The sequence below is a fragment of the Arabidopsis thaliana genome, chromosome 4 (assembly GCF_000001735.4).
Source record: "Arabidopsis thaliana chromosome 4, partial sequence".
In the NCBI taxonomy this organism is placed as follows: Eukaryota; Viridiplantae; Streptophyta; class Magnoliopsida; order Brassicales; family Brassicaceae; genus Arabidopsis; species Arabidopsis thaliana.
The window spans coordinates 9,008,314-9,023,611 of record NC_003075.7 but is presented as its reverse complement, the minus strand read 5'-3'; the positions used below and the strand labels follow the sequence as shown (position 1 = coordinate 9,023,611).

Genomic DNA, 15,298 nt, shown 5'->3' with positions numbered 1-15,298 from the left:
TAAGCTTTATGTTAAAAGGAAAAAATAAAGACACATATTTTCTTAATATGGTTAATGAGTAATTAGATTGATATGTATTAAGATATTGTATTTTCTTTCTCTTTATAATTACGGTTTTACCTTTTCTTAAACATACATATACCAAATGATGTATGAAAGTTTTCATGCAATATTATTGAGGTCATAAATTTTGTAACACTTTCTCAAAGACAATAGATTTATAAATTTTCAAATATTTTGCAGCATAGTTTTGATGAGAGACTCCCATGGAGTATTCAAACAAGAGATTTGCCACAAAAGTATAAATCTTCAAAAACCTTGCCCCCCACATGGAGAATGCATAAACCAAAGAAGGAAGCTCACACTATATTTTCGAATCTCTCATTTACTATCCATTTAACATGTTTCCCATAAGACATCTTCAAGAAGAAGATAAAGAGTTCAACACAAATACTTATATTTATTAAGCCAAAGAGATATGTAATCAGTCTTACATATTCGTAACATCTCTAAGCGCCATATATGTGCTAGAGATAGCTCTAATGAACTTGCAAAAGTTTTAAAGCCGTTATAGACATCAAATAGCATTTTTGAAAATATTTAATCACTTTGAGATGTTATCACTAAAATCAACACATACAACACATAAATCAATTTGAGGGCAGGGATGGATTTATCACACAAGGACAAACATGAGCAAGCAAACAAATGCGCGCACACACACACACACACCAGGTTTTAGTGTCTTATGCGGTTTATAAATACGATTTAGACTTTAATAGAGTCTCGATCTAATCTCCCAAAAAGAAAAATCGAAGTCATGCATTTACAGCAAAAGCTATTTTCTACAGTCTCATTTTTAAGTTCTAACTCTCATCATCAGACATGAAAGTTGGTCTTCTTCTCAGAGACTCCAACACATCAGCTGATGGTCGACCACTCTGGCTAACTCCACGGCTCGACCTTAGCTTCGGAACACTCATTGCGCTCAGAGGCGGCGTTGCAGCTCCACCGTTCACTTCTCTCAACACCGACCTAGCTGCCTTAGCCGCCACCACATCAGCAGCCGCAGAAACCACTCTTGATTCCAATCCCGAATCTCTAACATTCTCCTCGCTTGCTGCTGATGCTTCAGGTTCACCGTTTCTATGACTTGTCCCGCAGGCAACCCCTTGGTTAGCCATGGACCTTGCCTTTGCAGCCTCGTGCTTCTGCATATCGTAAACAAGCTCTTTCTGAAGCTGTTTGTCAGCGACAAGCATTTCTTCGATCTCGTTCTTGTAGTCTTTGAGGAGGACACGGAGGCAGTCCATGAGCGAACCTGTGAGAGGACTGTTCTTGCTCTCCAATAGCCTCTTGAGCTCAATGAAGATTGGAATCGTGTTCTGAATCAAACCTTTTCTAACAGCGTGCGTTATGGCCCTTCCTTTTGCAGTTGCTGCATCTCCACCTTCTTCCTCTATATCTGCTGTCTCCGACGATGCTCCTCTGGAAACTGATAAACGGATCTCTTTGCACGCCAAGATCTGAAACGCATCCTACACCGAGACAAAACGAGTTAAAAATCGGCAATCACAAGAAGAAAAAAGGCTCTGTAGCCATTTTGGAAGTTACCTGTAGAACTGATTGACCAGTGACATCTTCTATGTTGAGCATTCCATCAGAAGCAGCTGCGAGGATCTCTGCACATAACTTGGCGAATGTGGCCAAAAGGTGTTCTGGGGCCATTTGTTTAAGCAAAGTAACGTAGATCTGCATTCTTTTAGACCTAGCCCTTTCATCATTCCCTCTACAGAACAAATGAAACAAAGATAATCACTAAGATCATTCACACCAAAATGTCAAGTTTGCGTATGAGCATAGACTATATAACTTTAACACAAGTACCTGATAGAAAAAACTTGATCCTTTGTTCTTGATTGTTTAGAATCTGGATTACTATGGCCAGTGTGGGCATGGCAGTCGTTTAAGACATAAATAGCTTCCACGAAACTGTTGTAAGCTAGAAGTGGCGCCTTTACTATAAGCAACATGGGGCGTAACAATAATCAAAAATCCTAGAGATCATGTCTCTCTGTAAGAATTTTCAATAACATGGGAATGAAAGAATGCATTTCATGGTTGCTCACGTGAGTTCTCATACCTTTAAGGATGCTTCCAAATAAAAAGTCTGCAAGTCGACGTATCTTTTCAGATTCATCCACTAGCGATAGAAGGAATCGAAGGAAGAGAACTCCTCTCCATTTCACGTAGTCTCTCTGAATCAAGAAAACAAGCCTGCTTATTCATTGTCAATTCAATACTTTTTAAAAACAGAAGATAAAGAATCTGTGGAGAATAGCAATACCTGTAGTAACCTTGAGAGAAGTATGAAGGTTTGCCTTCTAACAACTTCACAAGGATCCCGAAGACGTTTAGTAATCTTCGGTATGTAACTATCCAGGTAAACAAACCATTAGAATGTCGCAATCATGTTTAACATTTGAAAAATTAATGTTCTGTGAATGAAATACCACTCAATCATGGCTGTATAGTGAACACAAAAGTCTGTCATCGCTACTACAAGATTGTTACGCAAGGCTGCACAATCACTCTTTTCAAGTTCCTGCAAGAGTAAGGCATCAACGGGTTCACATAGGTTAAAAAAAATTGAAGAGACAAAGGAGACTACCATCCAATGAATCAAGTTCCTGGAACGAAAAGTTTCCTTTCCAGAAATAATCAAAATGATAAAATGGACACATGAATCAGCAAATGCAGACAGACCTGTGCAAAGAGAGGGAGATATCTTTTAGCAAGCTTCCCGTCAGCCAAACACATCTTCGCCATGGTTAACCAAGACTGACTATAGAGAAGAGGAGCTTTTTGCTTCAAGCAAACATTAGCTTGCGGCAGTTTGTTTTTCAGCTTTGAGTCTGAATTTCCTGAAGTGATGACAGTATGTAAGAACGGAACAATTTTGGTCGTGTCAGCTGAAGGATATATAATGACACAAGATCCAATGGTGTATACTGCTGTGACTGCTTTTGATAATTTCTTGGACACAGTATCCAGTCTCTTGCTTCTTCTACTTCCGAGTGTTGCTGGTGTAACAAAAGAATGATTATGACTGGAAACCCCCTCGATGTACTTCTCAGTGACCTTAGATGCTTTCAATGAAACTTGTTCTACCCACTTCTTGACAAGCATATCGGCCTCCTCAGAGGTGCTTGCCTTCTTTTTGCACAAAGTTTTTAATGCTTTGACATGTGCATCGACCTGTCATTCAATGGCATTGACTAAGTTCATGAAGATAGATGAACCATATACGAAGCAACCATTTTCAAACCAGTGAATAATGATCTGCTCAATTCAAGCGTTCAAGTTTCAGGTTACAGAAAAGTACCAAAAAAATATCAAAATCTGAAAGAATACATCCTTCTAGACAAAAACCAGTAACTTTCTGTACTTTCAAAACATGAGCTTGATTTTATATAGAAGATATCAGGTTAAATATTTATCATTACCTCAGCAGAATGCAGGTTAAAATTTTCGATTTTCTTCAGCAAATTGTCAGCCAGATCTGCAGCAGGCTCTGCTGGCAGCTGAAGGGAAACATTGGAGATTGTTTGCAAAAGACAAACTCGATCGCCAGCCCATGTAGAAGAATTACACTCGACCCCCTGTTCATCACCTTGTTCATCTAGCCCTTCAGAAATAGCCAAATTATCATACATACATTCATGAAAATTGGTTTAATTAGGGTAGAAGTTAGGACTAAAACCAGAAAATCACACTACCAGTAGGAACAAGTAAAGACATGAATCAGTTGATTGAGATGTTTATAGATGGATAAACAGAATTCTGACAAACCTTGTACGTCATTCTTGTCAAGCAACTGCCAATGATGGTGAAGAAATTCCCATTCGACAGACTTTGAAAGATAAACTGAAACCTCTGATAGAAGGAACCAAGCACCAGCAGGAGCTGTCCATCTATTTATTGGCATTGAACGACTCAACCACAGTGATTCAGATTCCTTTATGATACACTGAAGCGCAAGGGCAACTCTTGGTTTTAGTCGCTTCTTCTTTCCCAAACTTCCACATATTTTCGTAACCCAAGGAGAAACCTCACTGTTGCAAAGCTCCCTTAAGAGAACCAAAACTCCTTCTGGAAACAAGGCTTCAATGTCTCTGTCTAGATCTTTTGAAGTAGTGTTCCGGTTGTTAGGGAGAGAAGCACTGTCTGGAGAAAGCACATTTCCAGCTCGTAATATTCTCTCCAGAACTAATTCATGAAAGACATTCTCGCATTCTTCTTGGATGCTAGTTTCATTGTCCATGATCATCCGAGGAACAGAATGTAACCATTCAGTGGTCACAATTTCATCTGTACATATTCTGAATGCCTACAGTGAACAGAAGACAATGAACTTGCATCATCAGAGAAATATGATAACAAGTCATTAGCCTGAGTGCCTGACCTATATTCAGGGATAAGTTAAAGTATAAAGATTATCTGATTTTAGTATGAAACCGACGGAAGCAGTTGCTATGTAATTTCCCATTCATTCATCTAAAAACATTTTTGGCTTGCACATTTGGTCTCTTTAACTTTGAGCTAATTAAGGTCAAAGCAAACCCGTATAAATTATACTAACTCTACACATATTACCATCGGGTAAATGAGAAAGAAGAAACTGAGTTACAGAAAACATACCTCGGAAATAGCTGAAACTGCAGCCTTTCTTATACTTATTAGCGGATCAGAACAAGATGTACCCATTGTCTTTAGGATACTACCATCAAAGCAACCACCCATAAGCGATGTCAATTTTGTCACCAGAAGAAGAGCTGCTCTCCTTACAGCCGCCTTCTCATCCACACATCTTTTCTTCAAAAGGTCAGTTACTGCACCTTTTCCCTCTGAAGTCTCACCGTTAAACCCAAGGGCTTGTTTCAGGATCGACCTACTCCTTTCATCACCAGACAAGAACTCCACAACTTGAGCCAAGTTGGACAAAGCTCGAGCTCTAATCAAAGCGCTCGTGTCTGAACACCGCTGAACTAAAGCATCAATACAACCCAAGCCCCACGAATCTTTCAACCCATTCTCTGAACTAATATCTCCTAGAGGGTTTCCTAATGAGCTTATCAACAGAGGTATAATATCAACAGCTAATACTCTAAAATTAGACTTCCCTTGACACATCTTCATTACAAAATCAACAAACTCTGATTGGCCCTCAACCTCCATTGCCTTTACAATCTCCAGTACCGCCTCCACTGCAAATCCACGCGGCTCGGCCTTCTCAGGTGCCTTATGAACCAGAAACTTAGGCAAATTAGACACAACTTTTTTCAATTCAGGGTTATCTTTAGCCAAACTCATCAATTTCCTTGACACAAATCCCAACGCAAAACTTCTCGCTTGATGTTTCCCCATAAGAAGCAACGGTGTCAAAGACTTTGAAATCTCAGCAGCAGTGAGTGCCATATCTCCATGGTCAGAATTCAACACTCCTCCCAGAATCTTCCCACACATTTCCATCAATCGATCATAATTCAAAACTCCAGAGTGCTCCAACGCCAATAAAGGAATCTCACTCACAGTTTGTACCAAAGATTTCAAACTATCAGGAAATCTATCTAAATGAACAAAACTCAGAACCGAGCCAAGCTTCTCTAACACTATAAACATCAATTTCGCATCAAATCCACCTTCTTCAGTCTCTTCCCCATCTTCATACCCTAAATTCCTCTTACCACGTCCTCTCTTCTTCTTATTCCCTTTCTCTCGCTGCGAATTACTCCCTTGACCGGCGGAATCATCACGGCGTTTGAGGTAGCGGCGAATTGAGCCAAGTAGAGAAAGAAACGCAATCGGAGAGAAGAAAGTGAAAACGGGGCAATTCGTGGAAAGAAGCAGACTGAGATAAGCGTCGGAGGCTAAAATAGCAAGACGGCCTGATTCAACCGGAGAATCCATGGCGGCGGAGATACAGCGGAGAAACGAAGAAGCCATTGAGGAGAGACTACCGTAGAATCGATTGAGAATTTCATCATCGTCTGTATCAAGTAGAGATTTGAGATCCGTGACGAGTTCATGATAGTCAGATTCATCGTCTCCTCCTTCGATTCCTGCAAGGATTCTAGTGAGCAGAAGCTCTTCATCCATGGCGATTCTCTACTGATAGAGAGAGAATTTTGGATTTCACAGAAATTCAGGTGAAAAGGTTTCAAATCATTTTGGATTTCCCGCGATCTGTTCGTTCTTATTAGAATTCAAAGTGGGACTTAGAAAAAGGTTTGGGGCTAATTTAGCATTTCCACAAAGAGCAGAGTCCTCAGTGGGTAATATGATGTATACGAAACAATTTTGGGATTTTAATGAAACAAACCCTGCAGTTTTGGCTGATTCATTTTAAAACCTTCAACTTAAGTTTTAATAGAAATACCTCTCATCTCAGAAAGTCTAATGAAAAACCAGACACTATACTATACTAGTCAAAGGATTCACTTAACATTTAAGGAATATGATTTATGCTTAACATTTTAAAATCTTCTTTTGGCGGCTCCACTAGTCAAAGGATTCACTCATCTTATTCTCAAGACTGATGTCCCTGCCATGACAAATTCTAGACAACAAAATATGGCTAGCAGTCAGAACACAAGCGATACATCTTCAAGGCAGTATGAAACAACGGAGCCTTCTCTTGATGAAAACATTGATGCATTGCTTGAGGTAAAGAGCCATTTGACCCTTCTATACTTCTAAATTATGCTATGAGCGTGAGGGAATTTTATGAATATCGCTCACGAATAACCTTAGAAAACCTGTAATATGGTAATTATTTTGTTTAAACTCTGGCAGGAAGAAGAGACCTTAATTACAGCACACAGAAAAGAGATCGAGGATACAATGGAAATAGTTCACGAGGTTATGGCTCATATGTCTTGTGATTGTTTTAACATTATTTCATGTTTTTTTTTGTAGGAAATGAAATTACTAGCGAAGGTGGATCGGCCAGGGAGCATGATTGACAACTATGTTACACAGCTGAGCTTTGTGTTGTCCCGTAAAGCAGCTGGTCTTGTAAGTCTTCAAGCCCGTCTTGCTCGGTTCCAACACCGTCTGAAAGAACAGGAGATACTTAGCCGGAAGAGAGTTCCGCGCTAGGAAAGGCAGTGGAAGTTAGTTTGCCTTCCAGTCAGTTTTTGTTAGGAGATACACACAAGTCTTCCTTCCTCTCGTGTTTTATGAATTGGGGAATTTGTTTTTGTTTTTGGGAGTGGGTTTTAATATGTCAATGTTACATTTGGGATTTTGTTTTTTCTGTGTCCTTGTCAACATTTGTACTCACAAACAGCAGTTTGTTGTATATTTGTAACATATTCGTGTATGTATTGGGGAAATTGTGCAGAACATTTGTATATCGAAAACATTTGCTTTCAAGAGATTATTCATGGAATTTTGGCTATTGAACAGAGGAAAATATATCGAACCGATACTAGATGGAAACTTTAAATTGCGTTCGCACTGGTCAAGACCGGAGAGAAATAAATAAGGTTTTCAACATCTCATATATCTTCAGCTAGACTAACCAACATAGAGATCCAAAACGCTTCATCTACATTTTAAAACAAGAAGAAGGAAAAAAATACAATAACGGAACGAGCTAAGAGCTCTGGGCTTGACTCAGTTTTTACCTCTGCTTTTAAAGCCGAGTGCTTCACTGCCTAAAAGGAGTGGGATTTAAAGTTTGAACAAATCAACAATGGCAACCAAAAATAGTATTCCTAATAGCCGAAAAAACATTAGCACAAGCAACTTCAATCAGCTCGTAGCCTCAGAATCTCTTTAGCTGTTCTGAGTCGGAAGTATGGCATGTGTTCCTGCAAAGTAATACAATGTTATTACGCTAAATGCCTAAATCCTACAAGTTACATAAACTGCTAGGGGGATATACTAATTCCATATTGTTTCAAGACAACCAGTTTTTATTCTCAACTACAGTTTCTTGAGGCATTCAGAGATTTGGATTCTGATAGCTTACCTGGCTGAAACATAGCCCCAGGCCTCTGCTGAAAAAATCGATGTACTTAAGCATAAACATTCCACAGTCATACCTGAGAATATAAAAGATTGCAACAAAGAAACAATATAGAGTTAGCAGAGAGCTTAACCAGAGTGCTAAAGAGCATAAGAACAGTTAAGTTATACCCTTGTTGATTCCATTATCAAAATTTATATCAGGTGAATTTCTCCTAATCAATCTCAAACCAGATCTATCCTTTGTCTTAAAAACCCATATTCCCACATCAGAAGACAAGTATCTGATTCTACAGAGGTTATCTCTTTAACAAGATAGTTCCTTTCACATGATCATGGATCATAGCAAGTTCAAGCATAGTTACATACCCATTCTTTTGTTGGGGAAGGTCTTCCACAAATTCCATGTCCCACGAATTAGCATCAATCTTTTTTCCACTTTTTTCATTTGCTTCATCACCCATGTATTTTGCCTGAAGCAGAATATCAGATCTGGCATTAGCTATAACGACTAGTATATATGGTTAGAACACTTTCACAGTAGTGTCCGATTTAAAAAGCAATAACAGCTTCTGGCATCTCCATAATGTCTCCAAACAGATTTCAGAATCAAGAAATGATGATAAAGATTTATCAGCATCTAATATCTTTTAATGCATCCAACATGTCAGTTATTAATAGACTAAATAAAGCGAATAAGAGTTAGAAATTAAATCATACCAGAGCATTCAGAATCATAGGATCAACTCCATTCAGTGAATCAAGATACAAGAGCTTGCTTTCCCTGTTGTTAATTACTGCCAAGGTCCAATGCACACCCCTGTGGATGGGAACAAATATCTGCAGAGGGCACAGACTAAGTTAAACATAAATAAATTGGACTACATGCGTAATATTAACAAGAGAATCTTCAAATTCAGGTTCTTCGACAAAATTACCATGTCACAGTCAATAAGAGCATATCCCAACTTTCTCTGCGTAGTCCATCTCCTGACAGCTTTAAAATTATAACCAGAATCGCTTACCAGCTGAAAAAAATAATTAAAGAAAGACAGATTTAAGTGCCAGAGGATTCATCAACGTATAAGAAGGCCACAGCTTGTCTTGGTTACTCACTGCCATTCATGGGATACAGAAGCCAGAGACAACTGAGTACCATGGGGAGAAACAAGGCCAAATATATCAATAATCTTATCATAAAGATCACTTAAACATACTGCTTATCATTTTTATGGAAGCAAGTAGCAGCTACTCAGTCGAACTGACATGAGGCAAAAAGGATCAAATTTTTGTTAAAAATCATCTGAGCAGAAAGAAAACAAACCTTTTTGTAGAAAAAGGTATTGAAGTAGTGACACTTCAAATACTTTTTGGGCTCTCTAGTTTCTCTTTCTTTGAGTAGTTCAAGGTAGACATTGATAACCTATAAAACAGAACAAGAAATCAGCAAAAGAAAATGTGATTTAAGAGCTCTTAATTGTGTAGAATATTATGGAACAAGTTGTACCTCGTCGTTTAGCCATGCAGATGGTGTAAGGCATTGCAGAACTTCTCCAGTAATATCAATGTTTGAGTTTTCATGAGTAGCCAAGACCTTCCTTCTGAAAAATGGGAGACATTTGGTTTTTGGTTAGACTAAAAAAAATCACTCAACATGCTAGAGCGTCTTAAGAAACCATACCTATTTCTCCCAGAAAAGGCACGGTAGACTTCAGCCTCTTCATCTTCTGTGAGAGGAATAAAAGGTTCACGAGGCACCTTCATTATATCAACAACACAACAAACATAGTGTTAACAACAACAATAAACATAGAAACACACTAACGATCTCAACGCTAAGATTACAATATACTCTAATAAGTAGAAGAACTTTGACTCTGTGTGCATAAGTAATAACTGCAGCTTAATAACCAATAAAGCCAACAAGTATTGTACTATCTTCAGTCTACACTAACAAACAGTAGGCGATAACATCATATGCATTTTAGAGAAACAATCCAAACAAAGCAATGTCATTAATTATATCCAATTCAAGAAAGATTAGTATAAATCTCATCACCTCAACACGCTTTTCCACAGTCTTTGGGCGAGACTGACGCAGCAGTGACAACTTCTTCTCATTCAACACAATCTCAAAACCCAAAGCTTCCAACTTTGAATTCCTCTTCTCCGCACTTTGCATAAGCTTTCTATAAGCTTCGAGGCTCGAAGCATCATTATCGACATCTCTATCTAACGACAACGAATCCAGCATCATACTAGTATCCTCAACTCTAAAGTTCTCCCCTTTCTTAACATCAGTAACACCAGAAGAAAACGAAGGCTGAAGATTCTTCTTCTCCTCATCATCATCACAATCAATAACTTCAATTGCTTGAACACTTGAATCATCAGAAACAACTTCCTCCTTTTCAACCTCATCACCCAAATCAACAAAGTCTTTACCTTTATTAACGAATCTCAAAGCTTCCAAAGCTGATCTCTTTGCATCATCATACTTACGAACAAAGAAATTTGCGTCCTTTTCGCAGTAATCATTAGATTTTGCCTTTCCATATCTAAGAATTCCTCTACTAGGAGCATGAATCTCTCGTCTAAGAGGAGCTTTAGCATCAGGGTACCTTGAAATCCTCGAAATTGTTGGGTTTGAAGACGCTGGCTTACCAGAATCTTCAGACATAGCGAATGAGAATCTTCGTTTCTTGGAAGCTTGGAAATACGGTGAATTTCGTAAAGGGTTGGTTGATTGTTGATTAATGAAATTGAAGGATTCGTCGCTGCGTTTACGATTGATCGCTACGGCACCCATTAGGGTACGAATTTGGATGAACCACTAAACCCTAGAGATTGAGTAATCAATGAGATGAGAACCATTCGAGAGACACCTAGAACATGAAATTAGGGTTCTGTAGAAGAAAAGAAAGCTCAAAGATGAATGATTTGATTTTTTCTCTTTCCTTTTAAATTTGGGGGTTTTCTCCAAAAATAATATTTGAAAGAAAAAAAATTGTGGTTTTATACTTAACTAAACTATAAAATTTATGAAAATCAAATTAAAATTTTTTCATAACAATTAAAGTATGGTGGGATCATGATATAAATATTCTCCTTACCAAAATAAATAAATAAATAAATATATATATAAATATTCTTGGTACTACTCTTCAGTCTTTGGTGGTATACGATATTGGATGTTGAAGCTATCACACTCATCTATGGACATGTCAATCGGAAAAGAAATAATGTGGCAGATGCACTATCCCAACAAGCCTTTGTTATATAGGTTCTTTGTATCAAACATATACAACACCACCATATGTTTACAATTTAATGCAACTAGTACTTGTTAACAAAAAAAAAAGAATTTTGATTAATGGTTATGGTTTTCTTTGTTTTTGAAGTGGCTTTTGGTTTAAATTTTTTCACAATTTTGTTTAATAGCCACAACTTTTAGAAAGTTATTACATTTCAGTAATTGAGTTAACTGTATCTCAAGAAAATTATATCTTTCGGAAAATTATGTAGACGCTAACTAACCTTTACAAAGACGCCTATGAGACTGCAAAAATTCTTGTCATATTTATTGATCAAACTAACGTAGAGTTTGACCAAGAGAAAAAGAAGTAAAAAACAACAACAATAGATATGGATGTTAACGTTGATTTTTAAATGATGGAGATTTGTTTGCACTTTTTTAGATGGAGATGGATCTTATTTTTGCCACTTGGAGGTTTTTTAAAAAATGAAAAACTAAACATGTTTTACAGTAAAACCTCTACAAATTAATTTTTGATAAATTAATAAATACAAGAAGATAATATTATATTAGTTTCAAGTCGTGTGAATGTAAAATTTAACATAATTTGATAAAATAATAAGTTAACAATTTTTTAAAACCCTATATAAAAAATATGATTTTAATAACATCATAAATTAATAACCACAAAAATATAATATATATACGATAATATATATAATCTATAGTTTAAATATTTTTTGAACTATTGAATGTTTGTTAGAGTTTGTCTTGAACTATTATTACATCAAACAATGATTTTGTCTCTAATTTTCATTAAATTATGTTGTGTTTTAAAACTATCATATTGTAGTATCGTTTATAACTTCCTAATACAATTAGTCATAAGTTTTTATAAGTATACAACTTCTTAATCTGCATTATTTTCATTTCAATAGTCTACTACATTTAAAAATCTGATAGTTGAGGTTATTAATCATAAACTTAGATGTATGTATATCTATTATATAAATGAATTCAGTTATAGTCATTGTGATTTATTGTCAAATGAGTTTTTTGAAATATTAAATTTTCAATTCTAATACTACACAAATTTCAACATCCAAGTCATTAATTTGATGTATATTGAATTGTGTCAACTCGTATTCTTTAAAAAATTAAATAATTAAAAAAAGATCTATATAGATTAATAAATATCAATTTAAAGATAAACTAATATCACTATAAATTCAGAAAATATCATGGTCCCAACATAGATTGTATTATACACTGAAGAAGATAAATATGGGGATATTAATATACATTCTTCCAAAACTTTTCAAAAGATGACTTAATGAAAACGCTTATGTTTTGCCTATAAATTTGGTGGTGAAAATGTATTCCATATCACTAGTAGTAAACATGCAATGCATATCAGCTTATGGATCTATACTCTCTCTTCCTTTACGTTCCAATTTATTTTCGGTAAGAAAACTCTCTAGCTTTCCCCACAAGTCATTTTCAGGTCAGCATGGAAAGCTTGTTCGCATGAAGGCCACCCCTACTCGGGCCTGTCATGATCAAGAAAGTAATCGCAAGTTCAAGAGACTGCCGCTTTCAAAATGGGGTCACCATTTCCTCTCTGCTCAAGTTGATGTCTCGGTGAGTCTATAATACACACTGACAAACATATATATAATAAATGTAAAAGATCGATGTAACGGGTATGAACATATGATATTATTGTTAGGAAATGAATGCCCTTGCCCAAGAGATTGAGAGACTAAAGCCGGAAGTAGGGGAGATGCTCATGTTTTCTTCGAAAAGCATTGAGTCGACCAAGAAGAGGATTCTTTTCATATATATGCTTGTGAGCCTTGGTGTAGCGTTTCACTTTGAAGATGAGATTGAGCAGAGTCTAGAAGAGGGTTTTGAAAAGATACAGGAGATGATAGCCGGTGAAGATGATTTGTACACGATTTCCATCATGTTTTGGGTTTTCAGGACATACGGTTACAACATGTCTACCGGTAAAAGTTATCTACCAGTACATTTTTTTGTAATCGATTCATATGTATTAACAAGATTCTCCTATTGACCAATAGATGTTTTCAAGAGATTCAAAGGGGAGAATGAAAAGTTTATGGAATCTATAACCAGTGATGTCAAGGGCATGGTGAGTTTGTATGAAGCTGCTCACTTAAGGACAACAAGAGAAGATATCTTGGAGGAAGCGTTAAGCTTCACTACAAGAAACTTGGAGTCGTTAGCTAGAGCTGGAGCAAGTTCTCCCCATATCTTAATGCGTATACGAAATGCTCTTTGCATGCCTCAACATTACAATGCCGAAATGATATTCGCGAGGGAATACATTTCTTTCTATGAACAAGAAGAAGATCACAACAAGATGCTACTTAGATTTGCCAAGATCAATTTCAAGTTTTTGCAGCTAAATTGGATTCAAGAATTGAAAACTCTGACCAAGTACTATACTCTAGATTTTTCGTGCTTCTAGCTATATGTTTTTTGCGATACAAGTTGACAATAGTCATTGACATGTTTTGCAGATGGTGGAAGCAGCAAGACCTTGCATCTAAACTCCCACCTTACTTCAGGGATAGATTGATCGAATGCTATTTATTTGCAATAATGATATATTTCGAGCCACAATTTTCACTTGGGAGAGTTTCACTAGCTAAGATCAACACAGTCTTCACCCTTGTTGATGACACGTGTGATAGATACGGTAATGTTTCTGAAGTTGCAGCTCTTGTTCAATGCGTGGAAAGGTAACATCATCCAAACACGAATGCGTATCTTATCTCAAAGGCCAGTGCCAACCCAACCATGAAAGAAAATCCTAGTGAAATAGATTAGAGATCCTAAGTGAAATCAAATACATTAATTATTCCAATACTTTACGTGACTAAATATATTTATTCTGTCTATTTCTTTAATATCTATGTAAAATCATAAAATATATGAACACAAAACATTAAGAAATCAAATTTTTCTAGAAATATGGTTTCATATATAATAGATCATAGGGTAAATTTTTTTGGTGAATATATATCCCGTACAAATATCTCAGTATGCATGTACAGATGGGATCCAGATTGCATGGACAGTTTACCAGATTATATGAAAACCGTCTTCAAGTTCGCTTGGAATACTTTCGAAGAGTGTGAAAACGCAGGCATAATGGAAGAGGGATTGTCTTATGACGTGCAAGGTGCACTTGAAGAGGTAGTGTATATATATAAGTAACATCCAAATATCAAAAAATTAAATAGTTAGATGTTGTTTAACGTGCTTCTATATGCTCCTAATAAGCAGTTCAAGGTATACTTAAGATCCAACTTTTGCTTTACCAAGTGGGAACAAGGAGACGTGGTGCCTACATTTGACGAGTACTTGGAGATTGGAGGAGTCGAAGTAACAATGTATGTAAGTATAGCATGCAGTTTTCTTGGGTTGGGACAAAGTTCTAGGGAACAAGCTTATAAATGGCTAAAATCCAGACCAAAATTTGTTGAGGCTCAGGCTAAAAGGGCTCGTCTAATGAATGACATAGCCGGCTTTGAGGTACCAAAAATTGTATGATCAAGCGTTTCTTCTTGTTTGGTTAGTGATCAAGACATTATACGTTAAACATGACTAGTAATATCTAACAGGGTGACATGAGCAGAGGGTTTGATGTTAATGCCATCATGTACTATATGAAGCAATACAAAGTTACCGAGGAGGAAACTTTCACAAGGCTTCAAAAGATGGCTAGGGACTTGGATACAACTGTGAACGAGGAGATATTAAAGACAACAAAGAGTGTGCCGCGGCAAATTCTAAAGCGGGCCATTGATTTTGGAAAAATGATAGAGTTCACTTATAGGTCTGGCGAAGAATACACACATCCCGAAGGAAGATTTAAGGATCATATCACATCTTTGTTTGTTGATCTTATTCGTCTTTGAAACAATATAATTAGTATATTTGGTTTTTATTTCAGCTTCTATTTCTATCTTTTTTTTT

At 36.7% G+C, this 15,298-nt stretch overlaps 4 protein-coding genes across 6 annotated transcripts; 2 read left to right on the top strand and 2 right to left on the bottom strand.

Moving 5' to 3' along the window:
- Nucleotides 1–585: 585 nt before the first annotated feature.
- Nucleotides 586–6,356, bottom strand: AT4G15890 (binding protein). 2 transcript variants are annotated; one of them, NM_001341078.1, is made up of 10 exons: nt 4,702–6,251; nt 3,853–4,390; nt 3,507–3,688; nt 2,767–3,258; nt 2,514–2,593; nt 2,348–2,435; nt 2,144–2,258; nt 1,888–2,020; nt 1,615–1,789; nt 586–1,538 (listed from the first exon to the last, which is right to left on the bottom strand). In NM_001341078.1, exons 1-10 carry the CDS (start codon nt 6,157–6,159, stop codon nt 867–869), a joined length of 3,933 nt encoding a protein of 1,310 aa, NP_001329429.1. In that variant the 5' UTR covers nt 6,160–6,251; the 3' UTR covers nt 586–866. The 2 variants fall into 2 exon arrangements, with proteins under 2 accessions (NP_001329429.1, NP_193324.1); NM_117681.3 differs by having other exon boundaries at nt 624–1,538; nt 2,514–2,605; nt 4,702–6,356.
- Nucleotides 6,357–6,633: 277 nt separating this feature from the next.
- Nucleotides 6,634–7,161, top strand: AT4G15885 (kinesin motor protein-like protein; the record flags this gene model as incomplete). Its single annotated transcript, NM_148338.1, has 3 exons — nt 6,634–6,726; nt 6,856–6,921; nt 6,979–7,161. The coding sequence occupies 3 exons, from the start codon at nt 6,634–6,636 to the stop codon at nt 7,159–7,161; spliced, it is 342 nt and encodes a 113-aa protein (NP_680704.1).
- A 271-nt stretch (nt 7,162–7,432) lies between these two features.
- ESD4 (Cysteine proteinases superfamily protein) lies at nt 7,433–11,060 on the bottom strand. 2 transcript variants are annotated; one of them, NM_117680.4, is made up of 9 exons: nt 10,094–11,042; nt 9,716–9,792; nt 9,542–9,635; nt 9,359–9,457; nt 8,973–9,062; nt 8,755–8,874; nt 8,404–8,507; nt 8,039–8,111; nt 7,433–7,877 (listed from the first exon to the last, which is right to left on the bottom strand). In NM_117680.4, the coding sequence occupies exons 1-9, from the start codon at nt 10,841–10,843 to the stop codon at nt 7,815–7,817; spliced, it is 1,470 nt and encodes a 489-aa protein (NP_567478.1). In that variant the 5' UTR covers nt 10,844–11,042; the 3' UTR covers nt 7,433–7,814. The 2 variants fall into 2 exon arrangements, with proteins under 2 accessions (NP_567478.1, NP_001328371.1); NM_001341077.1 differs by having other exon boundaries at nt 7,496–7,877; nt 8,404–8,526; nt 10,094–11,060.
- A 1,604-nt stretch (nt 11,061–12,664) lies between these two features.
- On the top strand, nt 12,665–15,240 carry TS1 (terpene synthase 1; the record flags this gene model as incomplete). Its single annotated transcript, NM_117679.2, has 7 exons — nt 12,665–12,931; nt 13,020–13,299; nt 13,375–13,753; nt 13,837–14,058; nt 14,374–14,515; nt 14,645–14,854; nt 14,944–15,240. The coding sequence occupies 7 exons, from the start codon at nt 12,665–12,667 to the stop codon at nt 15,238–15,240; spliced, it is 1,797 nt and encodes a 598-aa protein (NP_193322.2).
- Between the last annotated feature and the right edge of the window lie 58 nt (nt 15,241–15,298).

Bases quoted from the DNA above. Each gene is read 5' to 3' on its own strand.
- AT4G15890 (NM_117681.3), bottom strand. From the start codon at position 6,159: ATGGATGAAGAGCTTCTGCTCACTAGAATCCTTGCAGGAATCGAAGGA. The intron at 2,436-2,513 runs GTATTTCATTCA...TTACCTGGATAG, and splicing joins TATACAGCCATGATTGAGTG to TTACATACCGAAGATTACTA. The intron at 1,790-1,887 runs GTACTTGTGTTA...TTTGTTCTGTAG, and splicing joins GATCAAGTTTTTTCTATCAG to AGGGAATGATGAAAGGGCTA.
- ESD4 (NM_117680.4), bottom strand. From the start codon at position 10,843: ATGGGTGCCGTAGCGATCAATCGTAAACGCAGCGACGAATCCTTCAAT. The intron at 9,636-9,715 runs GTATGGTTTCTT...CCCATTTTTCAG, and splicing joins GCCTTTTCTGGGAGAAATAG to AAGGAAGGTCTTGGCTACTC. The intron at 8,508-8,754 runs GTATGATTTAAT...ATTCTGCTTCAG, and splicing joins CTATGATTCTGAATGCTCTG to GCAAAATACATGGGTGATGA.